This window comes from Cajanus cajan, chromosome 3 (genome assembly GCF_000230855.2).
Source record: "Cajanus cajan strain Asha chromosome 3, NIPB_CcT2T_4, whole genome shotgun sequence".
NCBI lineage: Eukaryota > Viridiplantae > Streptophyta > Magnoliopsida > Fabales > Fabaceae > Cajanus > Cajanus cajan.
In genome coordinates, this window is record NC_138519.1 from 22653724 (window position 1) to 22681347 (window position 27624).

General features: G+C 31.7%; 1 protein-coding gene across 1 annotated transcript; it reads right to left on the reverse strand.

Annotated features, from left to right (window-relative positions):
- Positions 1 to 26631, reverse strand: LOC109815154 (protein PIN-LIKES 3). The gene is made up of 10 exons (XM_029274725.2): positions 25036 to 26631; positions 10355 to 10434; positions 10081 to 10205; positions 6974 to 7095; positions 6363 to 6611; positions 4993 to 5100; positions 3336 to 3436; positions 2901 to 2953; positions 2234 to 2419; positions 1 to 461 (listed from the first exon to the last, which is right to left on the reverse strand). Exons 1-10 carry the CDS (start codon positions 25168 to 25170, stop codon positions 337 to 339), a joined length of 1284 nt encoding a protein of 427 aa, XP_029130558.1. The 5' UTR covers positions 25171 to 26631; the 3' UTR covers positions 1 to 336.
- Between the last annotated feature and the right edge of the window lie 993 nt (positions 26632 to 27624).

The following is a 27624-nucleotide window of genomic DNA, read 5'->3' on the forward strand; positions in this document are numbered from 1 at the left end:
GACAGAAGCTCTATCAATATATTTCACATTGATATGAATAAATATAACAATATGTCCGTGCATAGCACGGATAACACAACTAGTATATAATGAAAAATAATAATAAGGAAGAATATTTATTTAGTATACGAAATATATTATATATCTCACTTACACCCTTCTTTCATCAACCCTCGACAACAAATTATAGCATAAAGTTACATATTATGTTTTCCACACTTTCATTCTACTATATGGGGATCTATATACACCTTTTACCAATTTTAATATATAGGTAAACTATATATAGATAGTCTTGGCTCTTATGTACTTTGACAATGAGGCAATATAATGTAACTATATTACAAGCCATATGAAGAATGTGAACCAAAGAGTAAGTGACACTGCAGCACATGAATAAGTTGCTAGCATAATAATTGAGCATTCACCCTCCCCGTTTCCGAAAAATTGAGTAGATGTACCTGAGAAGATCATAGAATAAACATCTTTCCAACCATACAAATATATATATATTATATGTAAAAAAAATGTAATACATTGACTTGTTAGTAAGAGAGAACTGACATTTAAATATGAGTTAACCATCCTCATTTCCGTCACTAAGAGTGTAATATATTGTCATGTTAGTTTCTAATAATTAAAAAAATTAAGTCATATTTTTTGAATGTTAGATTAATATGATTAATATGAGACAATGATTATTGACATATAGCTTTTGTTAGGCTTCTCTTAATCTCATTAGATCAAGTAGTTAGGTTATATACAATTTCAAAGAAGTTCTGAAAAATAAAATAATTTTTCATACCGAAAAATTAAAAAATCTAATCGGAGAAGCTTATACTTTTAACAAACAAAATTATCCAAAAAAAACTTGGTCAAACACCGCAAGAATAAAGTCCTATATGTGGAATTGTGGATGATAATATTTGTATAACAATATCATCATTCATACAATAATACATGATTTTTCATACTATCAATGGATATGTATGTGGAGAAATATTTAACCGTAATTAAAAAAACATGTATACTTTTTACCCTCATTCAATGTCTAATATATATATATATATATATATATATATATATATATATAGTCCATATAAAATAATTGAATTTTAATTTCGATTTCTATATGTTTTTTATTTTTATTTTTTATCATTCTAAAAGTTGAAATTATTATTTTTTTGTCTTTATAAATTGAAAAAATTTCAGTTTTGTTTTCAATAAAATATTTTTTATTTAATTTTGATTTTTATAAAATTTAAAATAATTATTTTTTTATTGTTAATGATCATTTTCTAAATAGATAAAAAAAATTATTTCAAGGATCTATAATTTTTTTTTTTTGAAAGCACTACATGCTGATATGATATCATGGTGCCATTCAAAAAAAAAAAATATTGTTCGTTTGTTTGCACGCTTTGGACTGAATTTCACTTACAAGAATCAATTAAATGTTGATATCAAAATTGAGATAATGACTTAATATTTTAATAATTATATAAGTAGATAATAAATATCACATAATAATAAAGATTATAAGTAATAATTTTAAATTTAGACAGATAAAAAATAAAAATAAAAATTACAAAGACCAAAATTAAATGTTACTTATTTTACAAGAATATTTAAGAGGAAAAACATTTCTGTCACCCAAAATTCACAAAATGCTTATTCAAATTGCCTTAAAATGATGATGGCACCATTGTCATATAAAGGACAATTTAATAAAATGAAATCCTTTTTGTTATGCGAAGCTCTTCGTTATGATCCTTCTTTAAAGATAGAATATATCTTAGAATGCCATCATCATCTTATCTTCCACATGCCTATTCCTTTCATTTTCATTTGTTGAGGAGATTACATATAATATTATGACAATGTTTGCATAGTTTTTTCGATTAATATTTGTAAGAAAAATAAAATAAATGATTTTTTTTATAAGTTAAAATAAACTTACGCACTTCAACTTTTTGAATAAACTAAATGAGTGTTTTAAAAAAGTTAAACTACATAAATTTATTTTAACTTGTAAACAAAATTTAAAATATTTATTGAAAAAATTATTGAACCAGTATTTTATCTTCTTAATTATTTTCATCTCATACAATTATAGGTATTTATTGAAAGTTTATTTGTTGAACCGATATATATATTTTCCACAAATAATCAATTTGATAAAATACAACATGGAACAACAAATACTCATTTTTAAATTTCATAAACAACTTACTTATAGCTACTGCAGGTGGAAGGGCAAATTGAAGCAGTAAAAGAAATTGATATAGTGGATCTCCATGGATCAAGCCAAAATGAATAGCACCCTTAACAATGGCTACTCCTATAGCAGGCAAGGCAATATTTCTAACTGCAATAATGCCAAGAATATGTGAAAGTTGCACTCTTTCTCCTTTTAAACCTGATAAGCATTCAAATTACATCATCACAATGATTTTCAAATAGAACTAATTAACAAGTATTCTATCTTCTCGGAAAAAATCCAAGTCTAGTAACTATTAAGATATAGACAAAATAGAATATAAACTAAATTATAGTTTTGATTTCCTATAATATCAAATTTGCAATTTTAGTTTCTTTATTTTTATTTTTACAATTTTAAACTTTTAGTTCTATAAAATTTGCAAATTTCAATCTCTCGTTAATTGGTTATTTATTAATCATTAAAATTATAATTTTAGTCATATATGAGATTTAAATAATGATATAATAATATTTAATAATATTTAAACTATATTTCATTTTAAATACTCAATTTAAAAAAAAAAACTAATTTTATTGGATTAACTATAAAGTTTGTTCTAAACCTACTTTCTACTGCATCTTAATCGAAAAATTGAGTTCTGCAAAATAAAATAAAATAAACTCATGTTTTTAATTACCTTCAATAAGATTGGCCCCAACCAACATGGTCATTATTGGAACGCACGCATCCCTGTAAAGCAATAAAAGAAAAAGTACTATTAAATAAGGTATATTTATTTTCTTTTTAGAAAAATTATGAATGAGCACCACCATGCTCGATAAAACCTAGACGAGAGAGAAAAACGTAGATACGTAAGAAAATTAAGAATAATAATAATAATTAAATATTAATGGAGCATTTGTAATATTGATATGTTATACATAAAGACAAAACTTAACTTAGTATCACAAATATTATTAATATTGTTCTTTAATCAGAATTGCATATATTTTAGATAAAATGATTAAAAAACAACGATACTTATAAACTGTACTTAATAAGTTTTATTATATATAATTTTTTTAAACTTAATATACCCAAATGTTGATGGTAGAAGTATGAGGAAGCTTACCCTATCATAATTAGAGAGTCTTGAAGAACATGTAGTAGAGCACTTCCACCTACTAATAAATTTCGAAACTGAGGGACTATGCCAATTATCAAACCAACAATCTGTGTAAACAGATGGAAAAAGATGATAACATAATTAATTGCTCAAATGAACGGTATATAAAGTATCTTTGATAAATATTTTTAATTGAAAAATATTATTTCTTATCATACTTTCTTGTTGCCACCATAATAAATAGTAGCACATTCTAGTCCAACATTTAGAAGCCAAGATCACAATGCTTCTAAACTTCAGAGCTAACAATAAATTTAATTGTTAGCCTTCTATATGCTTGAGAATCATCATACAATAACAACTTTGTAAGTGTTGTAGTATATGATTGTTTGAATAGATTATAAGTATACTCTACCATTCATGTTTAAGGTGAGCAGGTTTATTATAGGTGACAAAATTCTCCCTTTGAATATTTAATACAGTTGTATATTCCTAACTTAGACTTAAGATCACTTAATAAACTGAAATCTCGTACTAATATTTTTATTCATCAAAATTACAATAATAACTTAATTCAAACTTAAGACTTTATTCATATTATCTCACATCCACCACTATGTTGATCTTAGAGTTTCAAACCTCGTACTAGCAATATTCATCAAAATAGGTTCATACATGTGTTGGATGGTTGTGGAAAATGAATTTGAGTCAATGTTTGATCAATATGTTGATTTTAGCGTTGCAAATTAATGAGGACTTGCCTCTAGGTTGAAAACTATAACCTTTTTGGGCAATTGCTTCTTGTACCCGTCCTTTTTAAGTCATGCACCCATCTTTTTTTTATTAACTTTCCATAATTACCCTTCGAGTAATTTGTGGATCATCCATTCCAAAAATTACATTCTGGAATACCCAATTCAGAACCATTTAATTTCAGAACACCCATTCTAGAATTTTGTATTTCTGAAACACAATCCGGAACACCACATTCTAAAAAAAATACTTATCTGAAACATCAATCTGAAATCGTGCTTTTTCGGAACACCTATTCCGAATTAACATTGTTTTGGATTGGTTATTTCGGATAAGCAATGATCCATATTGGATTCTAGAACAATTAAAACTTTACACTTCACTCGTATTCATTGTCCAAAACAATCGATTTGGAATATAAAATTTGTTCTGAATTATATAATCCAGGCTTGTAAAATCAGGTGTACATCTAACAGTTTGGAACACCTATTTTGGAAGAATAAAAAGACATCTAAAATATGTTTTTTTCAGAGAGATAAAAAAAAATATCTAAATTAAGTGTTTCAAAATTAATGTGTCGTTAAAATATGGGTATTTTAGGAAATTTATTTAAATGACGGGTGTATGGGGCAGAACAACATGTGCAAGAAGAAATTTCTGCGTTTTTGTAGAGGCCCAACTCCTCTATTAAAGCCCATTGGTAAATGAAACAATTTGATTTGAGTCTAGCCTTATTTGAGGCTTTTCAACACAAAATATTGTTCAAAAACCAATATATGAATGTCATGGTGATTTGTTTATTGTAACTTCTATATCTCATTATTCTATGCTTTATTCCTCCACTCGTGGTTGAATAATTAATGAAAAAATAACAAGTTTAGAGAGTAAAATGAGAGAATTTTTCACATACCGCTCCAATCAATGTAGGTGGAAATAGTAACTTCAAGTTGCTCCTTTTTCTTAACATTTGTAGGTACTTCGTTAACTTTATCTTTAGGTATTTCAATAACGTTTCCTTCTGTACGTAAAACATTAAAAAAAAGTAAGATCAATCATTTTGCAAGTAATGCAAAACACACCATTCATTAATGTTTATTCCATTCAATAGTCTAAACTGTATAGCTAATACATTTTTAAGGCTTAATTATATTTCATTTTACCTACTATCTAAATTCAAATTTGGCCCTCACTACAATAACAATATGTGATTTTTAGCAACATTAAAAAAATATTGCTAAATAATGAATAAATGTTACTAACATATTTTTGTGACATTTTTATCAAATACAAGATAAAGTCTATATTGTTAAAGATCTAACAATATTTTACATATTAATAAAAATATTTTTTAAAATATTATCAAAGTGATATTTTACAATATTTTAATAACTGCTAATTTTTTGTAAACTTAATAAAATCATGAATATTTTTCAAACATTTTTTCAAATGTTACAATTAGAGATTGGATTTAATTTTAGAAAATAATTAGAAATAATAATATTGAGATAAAAAATATTAATTTATAATAAATATAAGGAGACAAATATTGTTAAAGATGTTAAATATAGTAGTAGATATTATTTGTTGCGAATTTGATTGCTATACTATATTTTAATTGTACAATTTTTTTTATATGTTAACTTTACATTTAATATTTTATCAAATAAACTAAAATTACATAACTGAAATAGTGAGAGATTGAATATTCGCACACACAAAATGAAGGGCTCACAAATTCACATTTTATTGTTAATAGAGGGACCAAAAGTACAATTAATTCATTTCTTATAAATCAAAGGAAAAAAAAACTAAAAATAGGTATGTTGTGTGAAGCTCATTACAAGAAATATTACATATAGTGACATATAAAAAGTGTTATTATAGGTACAATATATGTAGGTATATATCTATTTGACATATAGTTACACACAATTTTAATGTTGATTTTGAATGAGATTTAACAACATATTTTGTATGTCATTATAGTCTATACCCACACTTTTAATAATATACCAACATATATTGTAGTTATTGTGTGGATAAAAATAATTTTTAGTAATATGTATAATGTCATTATAGAGTGTATGTCACTATATGACAATTTTCTTGTAGTGGCTAGACAATAATGGTAGAGTCTAAAGACTAGTAAGGGTGAAAAATTCAAGCAAAAAATAATGTAATCACTAATTATCATTATTTGATTAAGAACTCGCACTAATGCAACTATAAATGCAACTATATACCTCTTAAATTAAAAGCCAAACAAAGCTAACTATATACCTCTCCTTGTCCATTTGGCACTGTAGTTTCAATTTCAAGTTGATTCACCGAATTGTTAGTGAGTGATCTATCTTCAGTTGTAACAATTGTTCGTGTGGAACATTTTGAAAAACTTTCTGGATCAGTTTCTGTTGTAGATGTTGGATTTACTGTGAATTCATCATCAACTTTGATAGCAGTAGAACTTTCTTGAGTTGAATATATGCGCACAATGTTGAATGCATAAGACCACACCAAAATGGATCCAAACTGAAAAGGCACAAATATGATGAAAAAATTAAGAGTATTTCATAAAGGAGAAAATTTAAACACAATTTTTTAAGTACAAATCTCATAATTAATATACATTTTTATGTATATTATCAAAGTAAAATTTCTGATTAGAAAATACCATCAACCGTACATAATAATTAACTGAATAAACATAACACTTTTTTTTTTTGTAATCAAGTAAAATTCATGTAAGTCTTACAAAATGACAATAATAAATATAATAATATTGAAATCACTTGTTTGAAAAGTCTCACACGAATTTCACCAAATAATAAACAACATATTGAAGAGTTTTTCTTTTTTAATTAATTTCCAAATGTTCTAAGTTAGTATCATACTGCCAAGGACAAGGAAGCATATGCCAGTCCGTTTCTGTAACAAACATCCACATCTCCAAATGGACTGCTTCTTTCCTTACACATAGCTGGAATTATGATAAGAGGCAAATTTCCCAGATTTCCTGTACACATCAAATTACCCCATGTATCATAATAATTTTTATAAAATATAACAATATTAATTATATTTCTTAAATACAGTACTAAAATTTTAAACATCAAATAATATGAAGAATAGCGAATACTCTTTGAGGACACTAAAAAAAACTCTTTTTAGACTTAAATATAAAAAAATATCATAAATAGTACCTTAAATATAAACAAATAATAACTAGTTTTACCCTGTTTAATGTTGAATACCGGTGATCTAAAAAATACCTTGAGATTTTAATTCTAATGACTCTTTTTTATTATTACTTTTATTTGGTATACATTAATTATTTTTATTATTCTAATTCTAAATTCACTTTTTATTATTAATACCAATCCAATGTAGAGTTGATTAAGAAAAATATATTTTTAATTGAGATCGATTAACTAAATTAATTGATCATAACTAACTTTCTTATTTAGCATACAAGTTAATTGAGGATGGAAATTAAAAAAATATATATATTTAAGTTTTCATTAGAGTCCAAAACATAATGGAAATAATGTTTTCATTAGAATCCAAAACATTTAAGTTTTCATGTTACTTATGGAAATAATGGTATATAGGTTTTAATTATTTCATTTTTATCATTAATATTTTAAATGTTTTATTATTGTTGGCATATTAATTACTTTTTTTGTTATTGGTATTAAAAGTTTTTCTTAAATATTTGTTAATAGATTGATTTCATATGTTATATAAAAAGTGACAGAGTAGATCTTAGAGTAGTGTGAGTTACACATCTTTACTTATTCTACTTTGTGTTCTTTGGGATATTGTTCATAAAGCTCTAACATGTTTTAGCCTTGAGTACCCGGTTCAAACAAAATGTTTTGTAAATCTTAGAGAACAAACCAAATCTTGGGTTGTAACAGAGGTTCACCATGATTTTCTTTTAAGGTGGTGGCTAGTGCAACGACATAGTATTATTTTTTATTTATTTTCTACTAATATTTTATAACAATCTAAAAGAAAACTATTTCTCTTTTAATTATGTTGTTCTAATGAATTTGTCGCTTAATATATTCTATCTTGTCTGGTGTGCAAAAACTCAAATGATGGAATCAACTACAAGTGATGATATCAAAGGATAAGCAAAGAGATCGTGGAAATTGTAGCCAAGACACTATGAAAAATATTGCAAATTGCTTTAGCAACAATTCATAATTTGGTTTTACGTCAAATGGATGTAAAACTACTTTTCTAACTGGAGATATAAAAGATGAAATATACATAAGCATTCAGAAGGTTTCATTGTACTGAGACAAGAGCATAAGGTAAGCTTAAAATTTTTTTGTATTGTTTAAAATAGGTACCTAAACAATAGTATGAAGTTTATAGTAAATACTTTAGACTCTTGTGTGTGTATAAAAATCATAGATTCTAATTGTGTTATTATATGTTGATGATATCTTGATTCTTGGAATTTCTTTAAAAGTGGCTATTGAAATTAAAGAATTCTTATGTTGTAAATTGAAATGAAGGACTACGAAAAGATGATGTAATTTTGGGTATTAAAATTCAAAAAACTAAAAATGGTTTCTCCTTAAATCAAACTAATTATGTTGATAAATTATTACGGAAACTTCAATAGTTTTAATGTTGTATGTGATAGAAAACCATATGATGTTAGTATTTAACTTAAGAAAAATGATGGAACTAATGTTTCTTAATCTAAGTATGCAAAAATAATTGGTTGTATTATGTATTTCATGTATTACACTATAATTGACATTGCAGATGTTATAAGTAGATTGAGTATATATATTCATAATCCTAATGGTGATTATTGGAATGTCCTTTTGAGTCTTTTAAAGTATCTAATGGTACTATGAATTGGGATTTACATTTTTTTCAATTGTTTTAGAGGGATTTTGTAATGCAAATTGGATTTCAATTAATGGTGAAGTAAGTTCTACTAGTGAGTACAAATTCACTTTAGAAGGTGGTGTTATTTCTTTGAAATCAACATTAACAAACATGTATAGCAAGGTCTATAGTGGAACAAAAATTCTTAACATTTGAACTAACAGGTCAGTAGAATAGTTGAGAGACCTAATGACAAATGTTCTATTATGGGGGACACCTACATCTCTTGTGTCTCTTCATTGTGATTCATAAGTTCAATCGATGTGGTTATAATAATGGTGAGAGAAGGCACATTATGAGACATGATGCTATAAAATTTTTAATCAAAAATTGACAGAACTTGTGGCGGTCGTGCTTGCAATTGAACACACATTTGCGAGGGGTTGACACAGTGTTTGGTTTGAGTGTGATTCCATATTGGTTTTATATGTTTTTTCTAATATTAATATAGTTCCTTGGTCACTTCTTAGTAGATGGAAGCATTGTATAAAACTCTGTTCTTCAATGTCCTTTAGGAGCTCGCATATTTTTCGTGAAGGCAATCAATGTCCAAATGCGTTAGTTAGATATGGTTTAGCAAATAGAGATGATTTTGTTTAGTGGAATATTTTGCCTACTCTTATCAATATCCAAATGTGATTTACCTTCCTTCAGGTTTTGCTAATTTTTCATAGGTTTTGGTATAGTCTCTCATGCTCTTGTTTTGAATTTTATATTTATGTTATTTTTTCAAGTGAGAGGTGCTAGATTAGTAGGTCTTGAGATGTCAACTTAGTTGGAATTTCTCTACCCTATTATGATGCCCTGATCACCTAAACTTTATTTAAAAAATAATAATTTTAGGAGAAGAAAAAAATGAAGTTAATTTCTTAAAAAACTAAAATTATAACTTATGTATAAACTAATTTCTAAAAATTTTCTTATATTAACTTTTATAAAATATATTTTTTAACTTATAATTAAGATAATTTAAACTTTGAAGAAACTTATTTTATTTTTTTCCTTTTTATTTTCTTTTCCTAGAAAGTATTAGAAGATTATTCAAATTAACTCTTAAACAACAATGATAGTAAACAACCCTTCGTACCTACAGCACAACACCCCATCACAAGGCCTCGAAGATGATAGGGAACTCTAGCTATTTTAACAAGTAACCATCCTAGAGCTGTCCCAATAACAACTGTCAGAAAAATACTCACCGGCATGAACCACCTGCATAAATTTATCAAACTATCTTTATTAAAGCAACTAATTAATTAAATGCATAAATTTTTAATCAAACTATCTTTATCAAACCAACTAGTTAAATAAAGAAATTTTTAATGTTGAAGATCAATGTCAAAATACAAAAACAAACTTACAACTTAATCATACTCCTTAAAGTAATGGTTCTAGCCAAGCTACTACAAACAAGAGCAGGAGAAAAGACAAAATATACCATCTGCATATGAAGAAATTCAAATATCAGATTCATATAAAAAATTGTATTACTAAACATATATCAAGTATTTTTTCACTTCCAATTTTGAGAAAATATTAGTCCAGCCATTAGGGAAACATTTGGCTTTAAGCTAGAAAATGAAAATAAGAATGAGTGTGTTTGAAAATCTTTCAGCTGTTTTTTTTATTATTTAAATTCAGTTGTTTTTTTTTATTTAAATATTGTGTGATTGAGATAATAGTTTAAATTTGTAAATAAATATTTTTTAAAAATTAAGTTATTTTTATGATGCTGAAATTTTAAAATTTAAAATTATTTATTAACAATTTTTTTCTTGTAGTTCATTTACTACATAAAAATTATTTTTTTGTTATATTTAAACAAAATTAAATATTTCAAAATCATTTTTGCAATAAAATTACTCTAACAAAATTTAATTCTCATTATAATAAATTATAAAAATAATTTAATTTTCATAATTTTCTCAAATATTGTTATATATTAATACATGTGCCCTATACTAGAAGGGAATAGGCTGCCACGTGTCACACCACACGATATGCCACGTGTCACGCAATGACCTATTTAACCACCTCAACTCAAGATCTCTCAGCCATGACCATCTCAACCCTATCAGCCATATTGATTGTCGAGACATCTGAATACACATGACTCATGAATATACGCGAGTCAATCATCTCAACCATATTGGGAGCCGATACAGATGAATCTAAAGTGCACAATTTAAGTCTTCTGAGATAAGTCAGGCTCGATCGCCTCCGACGTCTAGGCCATCGAGACACGATCCTCACTCAAGAAGGTGGCCCTCACCCTCTTGGTTAGGCTGAAAGCCAAAGAGGCCAAGGTACTAACACTATTGAACCTTGTTATACAATTAACGAGGATAGCACGAGGTTAAGGAATAATCCATCATTAACCATCGTATTACCTAATTGGAAATCAAGAAACGAGACCTACCATGTCCAAGCCCATTATGGTCAGTATAGTCACATAAAATGAGGTATGGTTACTATTTATTTATTGTCATTATCGATATTTGTGTTTGTCCTGACTTGAGCGTTGGAGTGCCTTTTGCAGGTACCTCTCCCCTTACTTCTTGACTCGGAGCTCTCATTCGACCTCAAGATCCTAGATCACCATGTGAAGATTACTAGTGTACCCTCAGACAAGTACATTTTGGCACCCACCATGGGATCAAAGCAAAAGCTCTAAAACAACAAGCTAGTGTTATAGTAACCACTAGGAAGAACACTACAGTTGAAGATCCCCGATTCAAGGAAAACCATGTCGAGGTGGTTAATGAAATGAACCTCTTAGAGGTCATTTGCCATTTGAGGGAGGAAATGGCCGCCATGCGACTACAAAGAGAGAAGGAAGCGAGGGAATCGGTAGCCTAAAAAGAAGAAACCACCACACTAAAAAGCCAAGACCCTTCTTGGAGACTATCCCAACCGACATGCACACAAACATAGGGGGTTTTTCCACTCACATAGATATCATATGTCTACCCCTCATGCCTCGGCTACCATACCCAAAAATGTTCTCTCAGTAACCCTAGTTATCGGTCGATCCATCCACAACGTCCCAATAAGCGCACATCGCCATCCATTTACTTCGTCCATCATGCAAGCTCTACTTCTAGACCATTGGAAGTCTCTTCCATCATACAAATACGACGACACCTCAAATCTCGATGAACATGTCAACGTGTTTCTCACACAAGTGACACTTAGCACCAATGATGACACTACCCTGTGTTGAATCTTTCACACATCATTGAAGGGAAGAGCATTGAGCTAGTTCACCCGCCTACCACCTAATTCATCAACTCCTTCCATACATTGGCATCCTAATTCACCATACAATTCACAACTAGCCGGCCTCATCAATTGACTTCTTTGGCACTAGTCAGCATTCGATAGGACAAGAAGGAATTACTTTGGGCCTTTGTGGACCAATTTAACAGGGCCACTTTGGAAATCAAAGACCTTAATCCAGTTGTAGCCCTTCATCACCTCACCACTACCCTGAAGCTAGGACCCTTCGTCAATATTATCTGTAAGAAGCCACCTATCAAAATGGATGACCATCGCCACTGAGCAAATAAATACATGCAAATGAAAGAGTTGGCCGACTTCCGTAACCAGGAATAAGCCAAGGCTACCATAAAAGTTGACAAACCTATGGAGAGTTCATTCTAAAGCCGAGGCAAGGAGTTAGTTCCTCGTGAGAGACATGTGCGAGGCCCAAAATATTCACAATATACACCTCCCAACACTACTCAAGCAACAATACTTGACCAGGCCCTGGCATCAAAAGTCTTGGTAGTGCCTAAGCGAGCCTCCACCCCTCCTCGTGTCGACCCCACCAAGTCTTGTCGATAACATCATAAAAGGGGACACTCCACCGAAGAATGCACAACCCTCAGGGATAAAATTGAAGACTTGATCTCATCCCAACACAATGACAGGCCTCGACATAACTAGTGTGAGCAACGACGAACGGATAGACAAGCCCGTAGGGAACGTAGTTGATCTCAAGAAAAAAGAGAAAAAGAACCTCGGACACATCCCAGACGATTCATTAACACCATTGCAAGGGGATTCGCGGGTGGAGGTTCGACCTCCTCGACCCAAAAAAGACACCTCAGAGCAGTCCGAGTAGTACATGTGGTAGAACACCGAGCAATAAGAAAATTGTTGGCCTTTACTTTCATGGGTGTGGACTTCTAAGGGATTGATCCTGTCCAAGATGACCCTATGATGATCAATGTGGAGATACCCAATTGCATTGTCATGAAAACACTAGTTGGCCAAAAAAGCTCGACCGACATACTGTACTAGAATACCTTCAAACAGTTAGGGATTCCCGAAAAGGATCTTGTTCTCTACAACGAGCCCTTGGTTGACTTTTCAAGAGAAAAGGATCAATACCAAAGGGTACATCAAGCTTTTCACTCGATTATGCTTTGATGACAAGGATTACCGAGACGTCCAAGTGAAGTACGTGGTGGTACATAACAATACATCCTACAACATACTTCTAGGCTAACCATCGTTGAACGCTCTAGGGGCGATAGCCTCTATGTCACACTTGGCAATGAATTTTCCATCAAAAATAGGAAGGATCCTCACTATACATGTCAATTAGAAGGTAGCTAGGGAGTGTTACTTTGCAAGTCTAAGGATGACCCAGTTAGTGGAAGACGAGTAGAAAAGAGTCAATGTCGTTATCCCTTTAGTATCAGCCTCCTTGGCCTTAGACCTGGACCCTAGAATGGATCACAACGAACGGGTGGAACATACCAAGGACAAAATATCTTTATGTGTTGGTGCATAAAAGTCACAGGTTACTTACGTTGGAGTCAAATAAGATAATGTTGAACAATGTAATCATCCAAAACAAAGATCTCTTCGCATGGGTTCCCTCAGATATGTCGGGCATAAACCCCGATTTTTTGTGCCACAAACACTCTATGCGCCGAGATGTTAAGTCAGGCAAAGCAATTTCTAGCAAGGTTTTGAATGAGACAAATATAATACATGTTGTTATTTCTAACAAGTGTGTTAGTGTTTCAGAAAAACATAAGTACAGGCAAGATGAAGAATAGAGCATGTGCCACTTCCTACACCAGAACCAAGATAAAGGGTAAAAGCGTCAAGCATCAGATGGAAAGGTCAAACGAAGCCAAGCCTAGCACAAGAAGGAAAATGATCAAGCTTCAGACGATACAGACCATAGGCGAAACTTCTTCAAGTACAAGACAAAGATTAGTCAAAGAAAAGCACCTCATGAGGATCATACAAAGCAAGTCAAATGATAGATATAGTAAGACATAAGCGCTAGACAATGATAAATCAAATATCATATGAAGGTGTGTCAAGGATAACCTAGAGCACAACATAAGAACTCAGACGAAGGTTGGTTAAAGATCAGAAGAAAGACAACTAAATATCATACGAAGGACAGCACTAACTGAAAAGTATTCCAAACAGAAACAAAGTCTGTCCATCTACGATGTTGACAAGTGCTCAGACGAAGATCAAGACTTGAGATGCACATGGACTAATAGACGCAGACGAAGACTGCCATGAAAGCATTTGAAGAATCAAGTCTCAAGGGACAACTCAGGCATCGCCTACAATCATACAAAAGCTCTCAATATGATCGCTCTTTGAAATGAAGAAAAGAAAAAGAAGAAATACAAGCGCAAAAGTAAAAGCGTGCATGTGTCAGAAAAGTACATCACTTTTTCAAATAAAGACAATGCCTCTACAGCTATGCCACCGGAAAAGGACAAAAAGTTCCTAGGTCTCAGCTAAAGTCAGACATTGCTACTAACAAAACGAAGAAGACTTCACGTAATGTCTATAAACAAGAAGCAACATTTAATGCAAGATCTTGTGCATTAAATGAAATATCAAACTAGTCATGAACAACTACATCCTACTTCAATGGACACTTGCAACGGGCAAATTTTACAAGACTATATATATGTCATGACTTCAAACCTGGAAAGGTTGGTGAAGAGAGTAATTTCAAGCCCAAGAAGCAATGGAACCAGAGACAGAGCTTATAGTGTCAAATGTACAACATAGTATTTATCTGTAGACTAAGGAGTTTTAAGTGTAACTTAAGAACATACACCTTAGTGAGTGTAGCAAACTTTTTTATCCTCTTTGTGAGAGTAAACCAAACACTCAAACCAAATCATCTATCTATCATTTGTAAAGCCTGAAGAGGCTAGGGAAAAAATACTTGTAAAAGCCTGGAGAGGCTTGTCAAAGAATCCTCACTACGAGCCTGAAGAGGCTAAACAAAAAATACTAGCGCTAATGAGTGAAGTTAGCGGGCCAAGAGTGGTCGACAATCCCCACTCAGAGCCTAAAGAGGCTGAACAAAGAATACTAAAGTTAATGAGTGAAGTTAGCCAACCAAGAGTGGTTGAGAATACTCGGGACCAGGAGTGGTCGAGAATACTCGTTGAGAGCCTGAAGAGGCTGAACAAAGAATACTAGAGCTAATGAGTGAAGTTAGCCAACTAGGAGTGGTTGATAATACTCGGGACCAGGAGGAGTCGACAATACTCACTAAGAGCTTGAAGAGGCTGAACAAAGAATACTAGACCTAATGAGTGAAGTTAGCCAACCAAGAGTGGTTGATAATACTTGGGACCAAGAGTGGTCGAGAATACTCACTACGAGCCTGAAGAGGCTGATCAAAGAATACTAGCACTGACGAGTGAAGTTGGCGGGCAAGAAGTGGTCGATAATACTTGGCAAACCAGAAGTGGTGATAATACTTGTACTTCATTGAAAATCTAGTGGAACCATTCAATTGAAGGAAACTGGACATAGCTCAGTCTAAGCGAACTAGTATAAAAGTCTTTGCACTATTTTTCTATGTTTCAGACGCACTTTCATTTAGTTGATATATCATATTGAAAATCTCGTCCATTGCTTTTCTTCACTATGACTCTTTTCAGACGTGAAATACACGTGCTCAACTTAATATTCCTTAAGAAACATTTTCCTTGTGCAGACGATAAACTTTCAGATGGAAAATCTTTTGTTAAGCCAATCCTGCACAGTCTTTAAGTATTCAAAATAATCTTTATTGGACGAAAAAGGATCTTTTTGCAAAAATGATGTCAAAATTTCTTCGTTCACACACACACATATTCAACCCCCCCCCCTTTTATGTGTTTTTCATCTAACTTCACGAGAAGCAAAGCCTATTTCCCAAAAAAAACAAAAGATGGGTAATAAAAAAGGCACCAGTGAAGACCAAAATCGCCAAACTCGTGGACACCAGGTTCATCCAGGAGGTTCAATAAACCATGTGGCTTGCAAACATGGTCATGGTGAAGAAGCCGAATGGAAAATGGATAATGTGTACTGACTATACCGATCTAAATAAGGCATGTCCCAAAGACGCATACCCACTGCTGAACATTGATCGATTAGTCGATAGAGCGGTTGGTCATCATAAAATGTTGACCTTTTTGGATGCATATTTTGGATATAATCAAATCTAGATGCACCCGTGAGACGAAGGTAAAACAACTCTCATAACGGATTCAACGAACTACTGTTACCAGGTAATGCATTCAAACTGAAGAATGCAAGGGCAACCTATCAAAGACTCATGGACAAGATCTTTAAAAATAAAATTGGGAAGAATTTGGAGGTGTACGTCAACGATATGGTCATCAAGTCGAACAATATCCCCACAGATATTGTCAACCCCACTAAGGTGTTCCACCAGCTCCGCAAGCATAATATGAGACTTAACCCCGAAAAGTGTATTTTTGGCATATCAGGTGGAAAATTCCTAAGGTTCATGCTGTCAGCACGAGGAATAGAAGCCAATCCGGACAAGTGTCGAGCCATGTTGGAAATGAAAAGCACCCAAAACATTAAGGAGGTTCATAGGCTGGTCGGACGGTTAACATCTCTATCCTGTTTTCTCCCGTGTGTGGCCGAAACAACTAGACCCATCATTGGCTTATTAAAAAAGGCGAGCAGGTTTGATTAGTTAGAAAGTTGTGAAAAAGCATTCCAGATACTTAAGGAACAACTCAACACTGCTCCTATCCTTTCCAAACCAAGCCCCGACTTGGATTTGGTGGTCTACCTAGCTACCTATCTTAAATGAAGCAATAAGTGTGGTGGTAGTGCAAGAAAAAGATAAATAATAGCACATTTATTGTGTTAGTCGAGTCTTACATGAAGCCGAAGGAAGATACCAACTCCTTGAAAAGGTGGCGCTATGACTCGTCCATGTTGCCTGACGTATTCGGTAGTTCTTTCAAAGCCACCGAGTCATTGTGCGCACAGACTGCACAATTGCCAAAATGTTGAGAAAATCAGAATTGGCAAGACAAATGATGGCATGGTTGACCGAACTATCTACGTTTGATATCATTTTCAAACCGAAAGGCCTAATAAAACTTCATTGTCTAGTTGAGTTCATCAATGAGCTCCAACCGCCCGGACACTTCAAAAGTGACATGTGGACAATGCATGTAGATGGATCTTCCAATAATATTCAAGGCAACGGGGCGAAAATAATCCTTGAAGGACCTATAGGTTTGGCCCTTAAGTAGTCATTACACTTCGATTTTCAGGCATCCAATAATCAGGCCAAATATGATGCGCTATTAGCTGGATTAAGATTGGCAAGTGAAGTAGGGGTCAAGAGGTTGACCTATTAGACTGATTCTAAGGTTGTTGTCGAATAGGTAATGATAATTTCCAAGTAAAGGACACCAACTTGCTGAAATACTACCATATTTTTCGTGGAATGTGCAACAACTTTGACAAAGTTCGGGTAAAGCACATAACGTGTGAGAATAATGAGCACACTGATTAACTGTCTTGCTTGGCTAGTAGTAGTCGCAAACTAGGAAAACATTGAACAACCATTCACTTAGAACTCTCAACTCCTAGCACATCAATTCAAGAATGTATGTCGGTATCCGAACTAGTGGCAACATGGATGAAAATTTTTTTGGATTTCATTATTCACGAAAAGGAATCGACAGACACCGTAGCAGCCAAAAAACTCTGAATACAAGCAGCGAAATACTCAGTGGTCGAAGGTGAGTTATACATACAGGGCTTCTCAACACCTCTGTTGAAATGCATAAATATAGAACAAGTTGATTATGTGTTAAGAGAAATCCACGAGGGGATTTACGGATCACATTCTAGGGGAAAGGACCTTAGCAGCCAAGGTACTAAGGGTCAGCTACTACTAGTCGACCCTAAAGATTGATTGTGCTTAATTTGTGAAGAAATGTTTGCAGTGTCAAAAGCATGATAATCTCATCCAAGCCTCAGCTGAAGAATTGCACAGTATCGGCTCCCATTGGCCATTCGAACATTGGGGAATAGATATCCTCAGACCTTTCCCACTTGCCGAAGGACAGTGTAAGCTTTTATTGTGGCCATAAACTACTTCACCAAATGGATAGAGGTTGAACCACTAACCACAATCACAACACAAAATGTTCAAAAATTTATATGGGAAAATATCATCACATGCTTTGGCATCCCCTATGCCCTAATAATAGATAATGACCTACAATTCAATAATTAGAAGCTCAACAAGTTTATGCACGATTTGGGCATTTGTCACCGGTTCACGTTGGCTGAACATCCCCAGTCCAATGGGCAAGTAGAAGCAGCAAATAAGGTGATTCTCATTGAGTTAAAGAAAGGTCTAGGAAACTCCAAGGGATCCTAGGTCAAATAGCTACTTGAAGTTTTGTGGGCTTACCAATGTACTCCCCAGTCAACTACCATGGAAACACCCTTTTGGCTAACATACGATACCAACGCAATTATTCTAGTGGAGACCAAAGAACCATCCTTTCGACGTCTACACTTCCATGAAGACACAAACGACCAATCCCTCCGAGTCGAGATCGATGTTGTTGATGAAACCCAAAACAAGGCCCAGATCGTTGTAGAAGCTTGCAAGAGAAAGATGACTCAAGGCTTCAATTCTACCTTCACACCAAGGGAGTTCCAAAAGAGAGATCTAGTATGGAGAGCATAGGGGTCGGCGGTCAAAATCCACATGAAGGAAAGCTTGCAACGCATTAGGATGGCCCATTTAGAATTCAACAAAACTTGAATAATGGAGCCTACAAGTTGGAAGAGCTTTATCTGGTAAGGTCATTCCGAGAATGTGGAATTCGACACACCTCAAAACATACTATAGTTAGGGATTTTTTCCATGTATATTTCTTATAGCCCAGCCCTACATTGTAAAAGTAGTGTATTATTTTCCTTGATCAACCTTTTTTCCCTTATAAAATTGTGAAAAGGGTTTTTGGCAGACAAGGTTTTTAACAAGGCACTAGTCATATATATTAATGAAAACACAGTTCACCTTGTAAAATCTCTCAAGGTTTCCCTCCCAAGATACCTCTCAACTAAGGATGCACCTCGAAAAAAATCTCAAGGTTTCCCTCCCGAGATACCTCTCAAGTACACTTTCTTTCGACCACACTTAATATCGACTAACATGTTAAACGAAACCTCACGTAAACTTTCGGGTAACTTCATAACTTGGTAAAATTCTTAAGTTACAAGCATCAGTATAGCAACACAAGTTGAAGGTCATATGATCAACATTGATTATCAAAAGGCATTATCGACCAAAGTACACAAAATTAAACAAGGCTCTATTGGCCCAAACTTACAGAATATCGGCCCTATGGGCCCAACATTACATCAGAATAGAAGAGGAATCTGAGACTCCACATCATTTTCGTCCCCTGAAATCGACCCTCCGCTTCCCCGACAAGTTCTTCCCCCCTTGTAGATTGTCTCCTCTTCACCTGCAGGACTCGGCTCTTGACGAGGGAGGGGTGCCTCGGATTCGGGTTGCTCATTAGGAGGGATTTGCGTCAAGTTCACTAGCGGCCCATGATAGAAGTCCCTCATGATGTCAAACTAAAAATCATGACAGAACTCACCAAAATATCGAGCCTGTCTAGACGCTTGCGCAAAGCCTGCCTCATGTTGTGACAAAACCTTCTTTTGGGCCCTTTCCTGGTGAGACTCACAAGATTTCTTTTCGCCCTCCAGTTCCCATTTTAACCGAGATATCTCGTTGGCATCATTGGTAGCCAAATTCTCAAGCTTCTACATCGACAACATCATGTCATCATTCACTCGGTGCAGTCAGTTCATCTTAGTCTCATACTTTTTGCTGCTAGTAAGGGCATCAATCAAAGTTTCCAAGGTCTCTTGCATAGATTTCTCTGAGTCGATCAGCTTATTTTGAAGTTCCTCGACCTTAGTGTTTGGCTCCATGATGATGCTATAAACCAAGGCCAAAGATCGAGCCTACAACTCGCAAAAATAACTCCACTTATGAGCAAAGTTAAGTTGGTCAAGGAACACCTGCCCCTCTTCAAAATTCAAATTATGGCTCAAGTAGTCTTGGGCATAGACCTCAACAACCAGAAAACTAGGCCCAACAAAAGCTTGAGGAACAACCAAAGTAGGAAACTTTTGTTGCTTCATCTTTCAGACTGCCTCCTCGGCCACAACATCTTCAAACCTTTTCTTCCCCGGTCGGTGTGAGCGTGCATCCTTGGGGCTTTTTCCCTTTCCTTTATCCCTCTTATCTATTCGAACAAGTTGAATGTCAATTGGAGGAGGGACCAGAACTCTACTCAACACCCCCGAAGTCGACACTCCACACCCAATGGCCTCTCAGACTCAGCAACTGATGAGATTTTAGATTTCCAAGTTGTCACTATCGCTGCTCACCATGATGCTGACAGAAAACTAGTGAAAATCAATTATAACACAAGTAAGTAATGTTAATTAAAGGAAGGATGTTGTACCGATTAAGTTACGAAGTATCTTTAATGACTTCGACAACCTAACCAAAGGCCGACACGCCAGACACTAACGTAGATGCAAAAGAAAGCAGAGGTTTGTCTTCTCCTCAGGGGAAAGGTACGACATCGACACTATGTCATACTTCCAATGGACTCAAGTCCAATAGAAGGAATCCCACCTTGAATTTTCTATAGGAGGAAGTATAAGGCTTGAATATGCACAAGTCGATTTTCCAAAAAAGAGAAATCCACCTTGCTTTATCTGAGGGACAGGAGCAATAAATGTTGAAATGCTTGCATTGTTGCCCAATTGTTCAGATGTAACTATGTCGGCACAACATTTAGAATCCAAAGCACACCCATGAAGAACTTGTTGAACAACAGTATGATGCCTAAGTCCCAGAATAAATAATCATAAACTTAAAAAAAACTGGTATTTACAATCACTACAAGAAAAATGCAAATTATAGACAGATACAAATCTATCAGAAAATTTATAGTTTTGACGGATTTTATCGACGGAAAAAAAATCATAGAAAAAGTTATATTATCGACGGATAGTTTTCAACGAATACAGATTTGTTGGAAAATATATACTTCCAACGAATTTTACCGACAAATAATTTTCAACGGATACAAATTTGTCAAACAATTTGTACTTTCGACGGATTTTACCGACGAAAAAAATTCGTAACAAAAGTTATATTACCAATAGATAATTTTCCACGATACAAATCTGTCAAAAAATTTATATTTCCGAAAGATTTTACCGATGGATATTTTTCGACGGATACAAATCTATTAGAAAATTTATATTTCTAATAGATTTTAACAACGAAAAAAAATCATAGGAAAAATTATATTACTGATAGAATATTTCCTACAGTTTTATATTTTTCAAAAATGTAAGATTTTTTTATAAAAATTTTCGACAGATGCCTAAGTAAAAAATTTTCGACGAAATGTTACTAACGAAAATCCATTGGTAATATTACTAATCAAATTTTTTCATGGTTTTTGACAAGAGATTTTTTATGGAATATCCGTCGGAAATGGTTAATATTCCACCGAAGATTTGATCAGTAAAAAATGTTTAATATTATATCGAAAATGTTTAATATTCTGTTTGGTAACAATAAAGATGATTAAAATTGACAATCATGTATTAAAAAAGATCAATAAAATTTTAAATATCTATATATATATATATATTTTAATAAATTGTTACATAAAAAAGACTATATATATATATATATATATATATATATATATATATATATATATATATATATATATGAGAGAGAGAGAGAGGAGGAGGAATCAAATGACTCACAAAGTAACTATTAGTAAAGTTATTCTACTCAATAACTCATGGTGTATGTTGAATTTCATTGATCCAATTGTTAAATTAAAGATTCTTTAATTTTACTAATAATTAATATAGAGAAAAATTGATTGGCTTTGGAATAAACTATTTGCTAAAAATATATTTGAAAAAACAAATTATTTTAAATTATTTAACTAGAATCTTATTGACAATTTACTATATGAACTTGATATTTTTGTATAACTAATATATGGTTTTAAATTTGATACGAAAATATTATGATATAATTATATAAGATTTTAAATTAGTATTTTATTAATGGTTGATAACTAGAAAATAAAATAAAGATAAATATATTTTTTGAATTTTATATCTTAGATTTAAGATAAATAAACATACTAAGTTAAATAATAATTTATTTAAAATATTAAAATTTAATTTATAAATATGTAATAAATAAATATTTATAATTTTATAAAATATATTATCATTATAAATTATAAAAATAATATTTTAAAAAATATAAAATAGTATTTAAACTCTTAAATTTATAATAAAAAATTTAAATTGTATCATAATATTAATTTTAAATAGAAATAAGTAGATTGTTAATTATAAAAGTAAGTTTATATACAAATAAAGATTAATTAAATATAGTACAATTATTATTATTGGTTAATATAATTAAATATAATATAACTATTATATATATTATTATATTTTTGTAACATTCCGAACACATTGGAATGAGAGGGACCCTAAGATTGTACAAGTATGAGATTGTATAGTTGATGATAGTTTAAAGAAATTAATTTGAACTACTTATACTAACAAGATGTATCTACTTTTCGGTAACTTATCTCATTACAACCTCATAGTTAAGCGTGCTTGACTTAGAGTAATTTAGTAGGAACAGATGACCTTCTAGAAAGTTTCCTAGAAAGTATGCGAGTAAGAACAAAACACGCTTAAAAGTAAAGTGTCGTGGAATGAAGCCCTTGAGAGGTCAAATATGAGGGATATTACATTAATAAATTTATTAAAATTAAATAAAAACTTTCCGATGAAATTTCTGACAAAATATCTGTCGATAATTTTTTACAGATATATCCGTCAGTAATTTTCAACGGATATATCTGTCAAAAATTATCGACGGATATTTACCACAGAATCATCCGTCAAAATTTTTTGATAGATTAAATTATTTTTGACAAAAAAAATTTTTCAACGCCCCTTTTTTCGACGGATTTACATCCGTTGAAAATCTGTCAAAAATTCTCTCTTTTCGATGAATATTCCCTTTTACTAACTAATTATATCCGTTAAAAATTTATGTATTTTTATAGTGAATTCTCTTGACCTAGAAACACAAAATCTGGGTTAGGTCCACCGTCATTCCGACAGGCTGCAAGATGATATGGGAATGGATCCTCAATAGCCCGAAACTTGATGAACTTGTTAGTCGTAACCAGCAACCCGATGGAAGCCTTATCAGTATAGCAAGAATACATGCTAGCAACCTCCTCGTGTACCCACTCATAGCCTAGAATAGCCACGGGCAGGTACTTTTAGCTCGAAGAAACTCGTGCTGAGCTACGAGGTCGACCTTCAGAAGCAAATTAAAGGTTGAGGATTCTTCATCCTCACTCTTGTCTCGGTCACCCTATTGGACAACCTCAATGCTTCCTGGAGCATTCGATGATGATGCATAGTCACTAGATAGTGTGGGTAATGATAACGAATCTAACTTGATCCTCGACGAGGACAACTTACTTTGAACCCCCGAAAGAAGAGCTAACCACCACTAACTTGGCACGCAAAACCCCTTTGGCATTCGACATTCTAAATAAAAATCACGTACCTTTCGAATAATGCGATGCTCTCGGTCTATACTCTCAGTTTCAACTCTTAGTCTCCATCTCAACTATTAGTCTCGACTCTTAGTCTTAGAAGCATAAGTGTGCGCAAAGTGGTGCCCTAACCCAATTTATAGTGTACGTGGAGTGCAAACCCTAAATGACACACCTCTACGAACTATTAGATCTATTCAATCTAAGGGCCCAAAAGACGTGACTCTTCGACTTCCCCATCGTCTCAACCATATTGGGAGCCGAGACAAATGAATCCAAAGTGTGCAATTTAAGTCTCCTAAGGTACTGATGCTATTGAATCTTGATATACAATTAACGAGGATAGCACGAGGTTAAGGAATAATCCATCATTAACCATCATATTACCTAATTGGTAATCAAGGAATGAGGCCTACCATGTCCAAGTCTATTATGATCAGTATAAATAATCACATAAAATAAGATATGGTTATTGTTCATTTATTGTCACTATTGATATTTGTGTTTGTCCTAACTTAAACGTCAAAGTGTCTTTTACGAGTACCTCTCCTTTTACTTCTCAACTCAAAACTCTCGTTCGATCTCAAGATCCTGGATCAGCACGTGAAGATTACTAGTGTGACCTCAAACAGATACATGCCCTTAATTATTTTCAATTTTCTTTTAAATGACTCTTTATTTTAATTTTATTTTACAATAATAACAATGAAAATAAAATCTCAAACATCATGTATTCTACCGAATTTACCCATCACTTAACGTACCCTAGTTCCTTTAAAAAAACTTCTCACTTTTATTCTCTCACATAATACATATTATAGTTTCCATTGTAAGTTAAACTTTATTAAAAACTATATATTGGGATCGAGATCCATTGTATATTACAAACATTAATTTAATAAGCATAGAGAAAATCAGATCTATTATTTTAGTATTTAGCATTTACAAGGAGCAATAACTATTAGCAATGGAATTTGCAAATGACTAAATTTGGAACACTATTTTGGTTGTGATTGAGGGAGAGAAATGAAACTTACAGTATTCATGTTTTTCCTGACATTTACGTTGAGTATGTCAAAGTGATTAGTTGCAAGGAAAGTGCCAACAATAGTAATCAACAGTACTTTCAGATTTGGCATCAATGCAATCACAAAAAGCTTCCAGAAATCCATACTATTTTTCTCTTCTTTCTTTCTCTTGTACTACTACAAATCAAGTTGTAATCCTGTTATGTGTAACACGTTGTAAAAAAAAATATATTTAATATAATAAAGAAGATATACACAATTAATTTTAAAAATTAAGAATGACGGGTTATTTTTAAAAAGAGGGAATATTGAGAGATTAAGTTAATTATTGTTAAAAGAATATGTTTTGATTTAATTTATATAAAACATTATAACAAATCATTTGACTATTTGAGAGCGTAAACATTGAGATTTGAGAATGGAACATCTTACCTTTTAGTCATTTACAATGCTACGTACATCTCTTGACCAATGATAATAATAAATCAAATCATAAATTAAATACAATAAAATAACCAAAATTCACTATGGTACATGACCACTTCACAGTGAAATAAGAAGTCTACAACCTTTTCACACTTCAAAGTGGCACTGTGCTGTCACTGTTCATCCTTTTCATATTTATTTCTTTTATTCAAATTAGTGGGAAAAAAATACACTTTGTGTCTCTGCTAAAAAAGATAATAAAAAATCTCTCTAGTAATTAATACAGACATAAAAAAAATTTACTAAAACTAAAATAAAAGAGGTAAAAGTGGACACTAAATGAAGTAAATTTTTTATTATTAGTATACAAATATTATGTGAATTTTCCTTTTAATTAAAAATATACTGATTTATTTTTATTAAATTGTTCGAAAAAAATGAAATAAGTAGAAGAATTTTTTTAAAAAAAATCCAGTTGTCATTCCTGCTTTACCTAAAACTAAAAAATAGAAGAAAAAAATGAAAATAAAACATTTTAAGGGTAGGTTATAAATATAGAATCCTGCCAAAATTATTTTATCTAAAATATTTTTAAATTAAGTGGTAAAAATAAAAAACAAATAGAAAGTAACAGAAAAAAATTAATTTTTTTTCAAGTATTAAGAAATATTTGTGACTTAAAATATATTGCTACTGTAATAATTCATCTTTATTATTTTTATTCTTAAATCCAATCAAACATGGTGGATATTTCATATCAATAAAATAATTATAAGAAAAATAAAATAAAATACGTTCAAACTCTATTTGAGAAGCAAAATAAATAAAATAAACTCGCTTTCCTTATCTTTGATCGTCGAAAATTCTCCAAAGATCACGTCGTATCCTCCTTCTTGCTCTTCTTCTTTATCATAACTCATGCATGTGCCTTGGCTAGCTTGCTTATATGCTTCTTTTTTTCTCACTCAAATCCACTTTAAATTTTACTATCTTTGCATGATGCATGCGTGGCACTACTCATGCATGCATGCCCTTTAAGTGCCAAGTGTCATAAGTCATTGTCATACATCACCATTCTTCTTTACGAGTCTTCAATATCTAGGAACAAAAAATTTGGCACCATAATCATGCACTAATATTAAAGCAAGGAGGCTAATTAGGCCATTTAAAGAGTACAGTGCGAATATTATATATATATATAACTTTAATTAAGATAGGAACTTAAGAAGGATTGTGCGTTGATTTTTTTTTAAAATTGTGGATTTAATTTATATTGGAGTGTTTATTATGATGAGAAATAATTGATTATGTGTGTTTGATAAACTAGTTTTATAGTTTTTTTTGAACAGCTAAGAAAAATTTCATTGATTACTAGTTTTATAGTAACATCACCATCTACGTATTTATTAAAGAAATTTAAATTAAATATAGACAAGTTAAACAACTTTTTATTGAAGCAAAAGGTTAACTTAGAAAAGCTCATACGTGCACGCAATAATGAATTGGGATAAGAAGATAAGTTTATAACGGGCGTAGTTTTAATCAATAAACTATTTTTTAACTTTTAAAGGTGAAACATACATCTTAAAACGTAATCAGAAGATTAAATAAAATATTTTTTAATAGAAAAAAATAAACTTGTTGAAGAATTAGAAAAATAATATATTTTTAAAAAAATGAATAGATTGTGATAATGTTTGGTAAAAAAAATAGCTAATAAATTAATTGAAAAGTTAATATAAAATATTAAACTAACTTATTGAAATATAAATTTTTGTAGTAAATTTAGTTTTTAAACTATTTTATTTAAGGGGACGTCTTTATATATATTAAGTAACTATGATTTAATTTTTTCAGTTAACTTTATTTTTAAGAACCATTTTTTAAAAAAAAAATCTTAGAAATTTTATTTAAAGAAAATAATTTATTAGAATTTAAAATAGATAGTGAAAATATATAGTGTAGTAATTAAAAGAAATAGCATAATATTGAAGGAAAATTATTACTAAAATAATAGTGTAATAATGCTAAGATTTTATAAACGGGAAATGTTGATTTGTTAAATTGTTGAATATAAAATGAAAAGGAGTAATAATAAACTATAAATTAAATGTTACTTCAAGTGACATATATATGAAAAATGGTATAAGCTAATAGGTTTCTATTAACTTA

What these genes read in the sequence shown, in the direction of transcription:
- LOC109815154 (XM_029274725.2), bottom strand. Translation starts at nt 25,170, where the DNA reads ATGGATTTCTGGAAGCTTTTTGTGATTGCATTGATGCCAAATCTGAAA. An exon ending in CACCTACATTGATTGGAGCG is followed by an intron (nt 3,437 to 4,992) that starts GTATGTGAAAAA and finishes CTGTTTACACAG; the next exon opens with ATTGTTGGTTTGATAATTGG. An exon ending in GACTCTCTAATTATGATAGG is followed by an intron (nt 2,954 to 3,335) that starts GTAAGCTTCCTC and finishes ATTGCTTTACAG; the next exon opens with GGATGCGTGCGTTCCAATAA.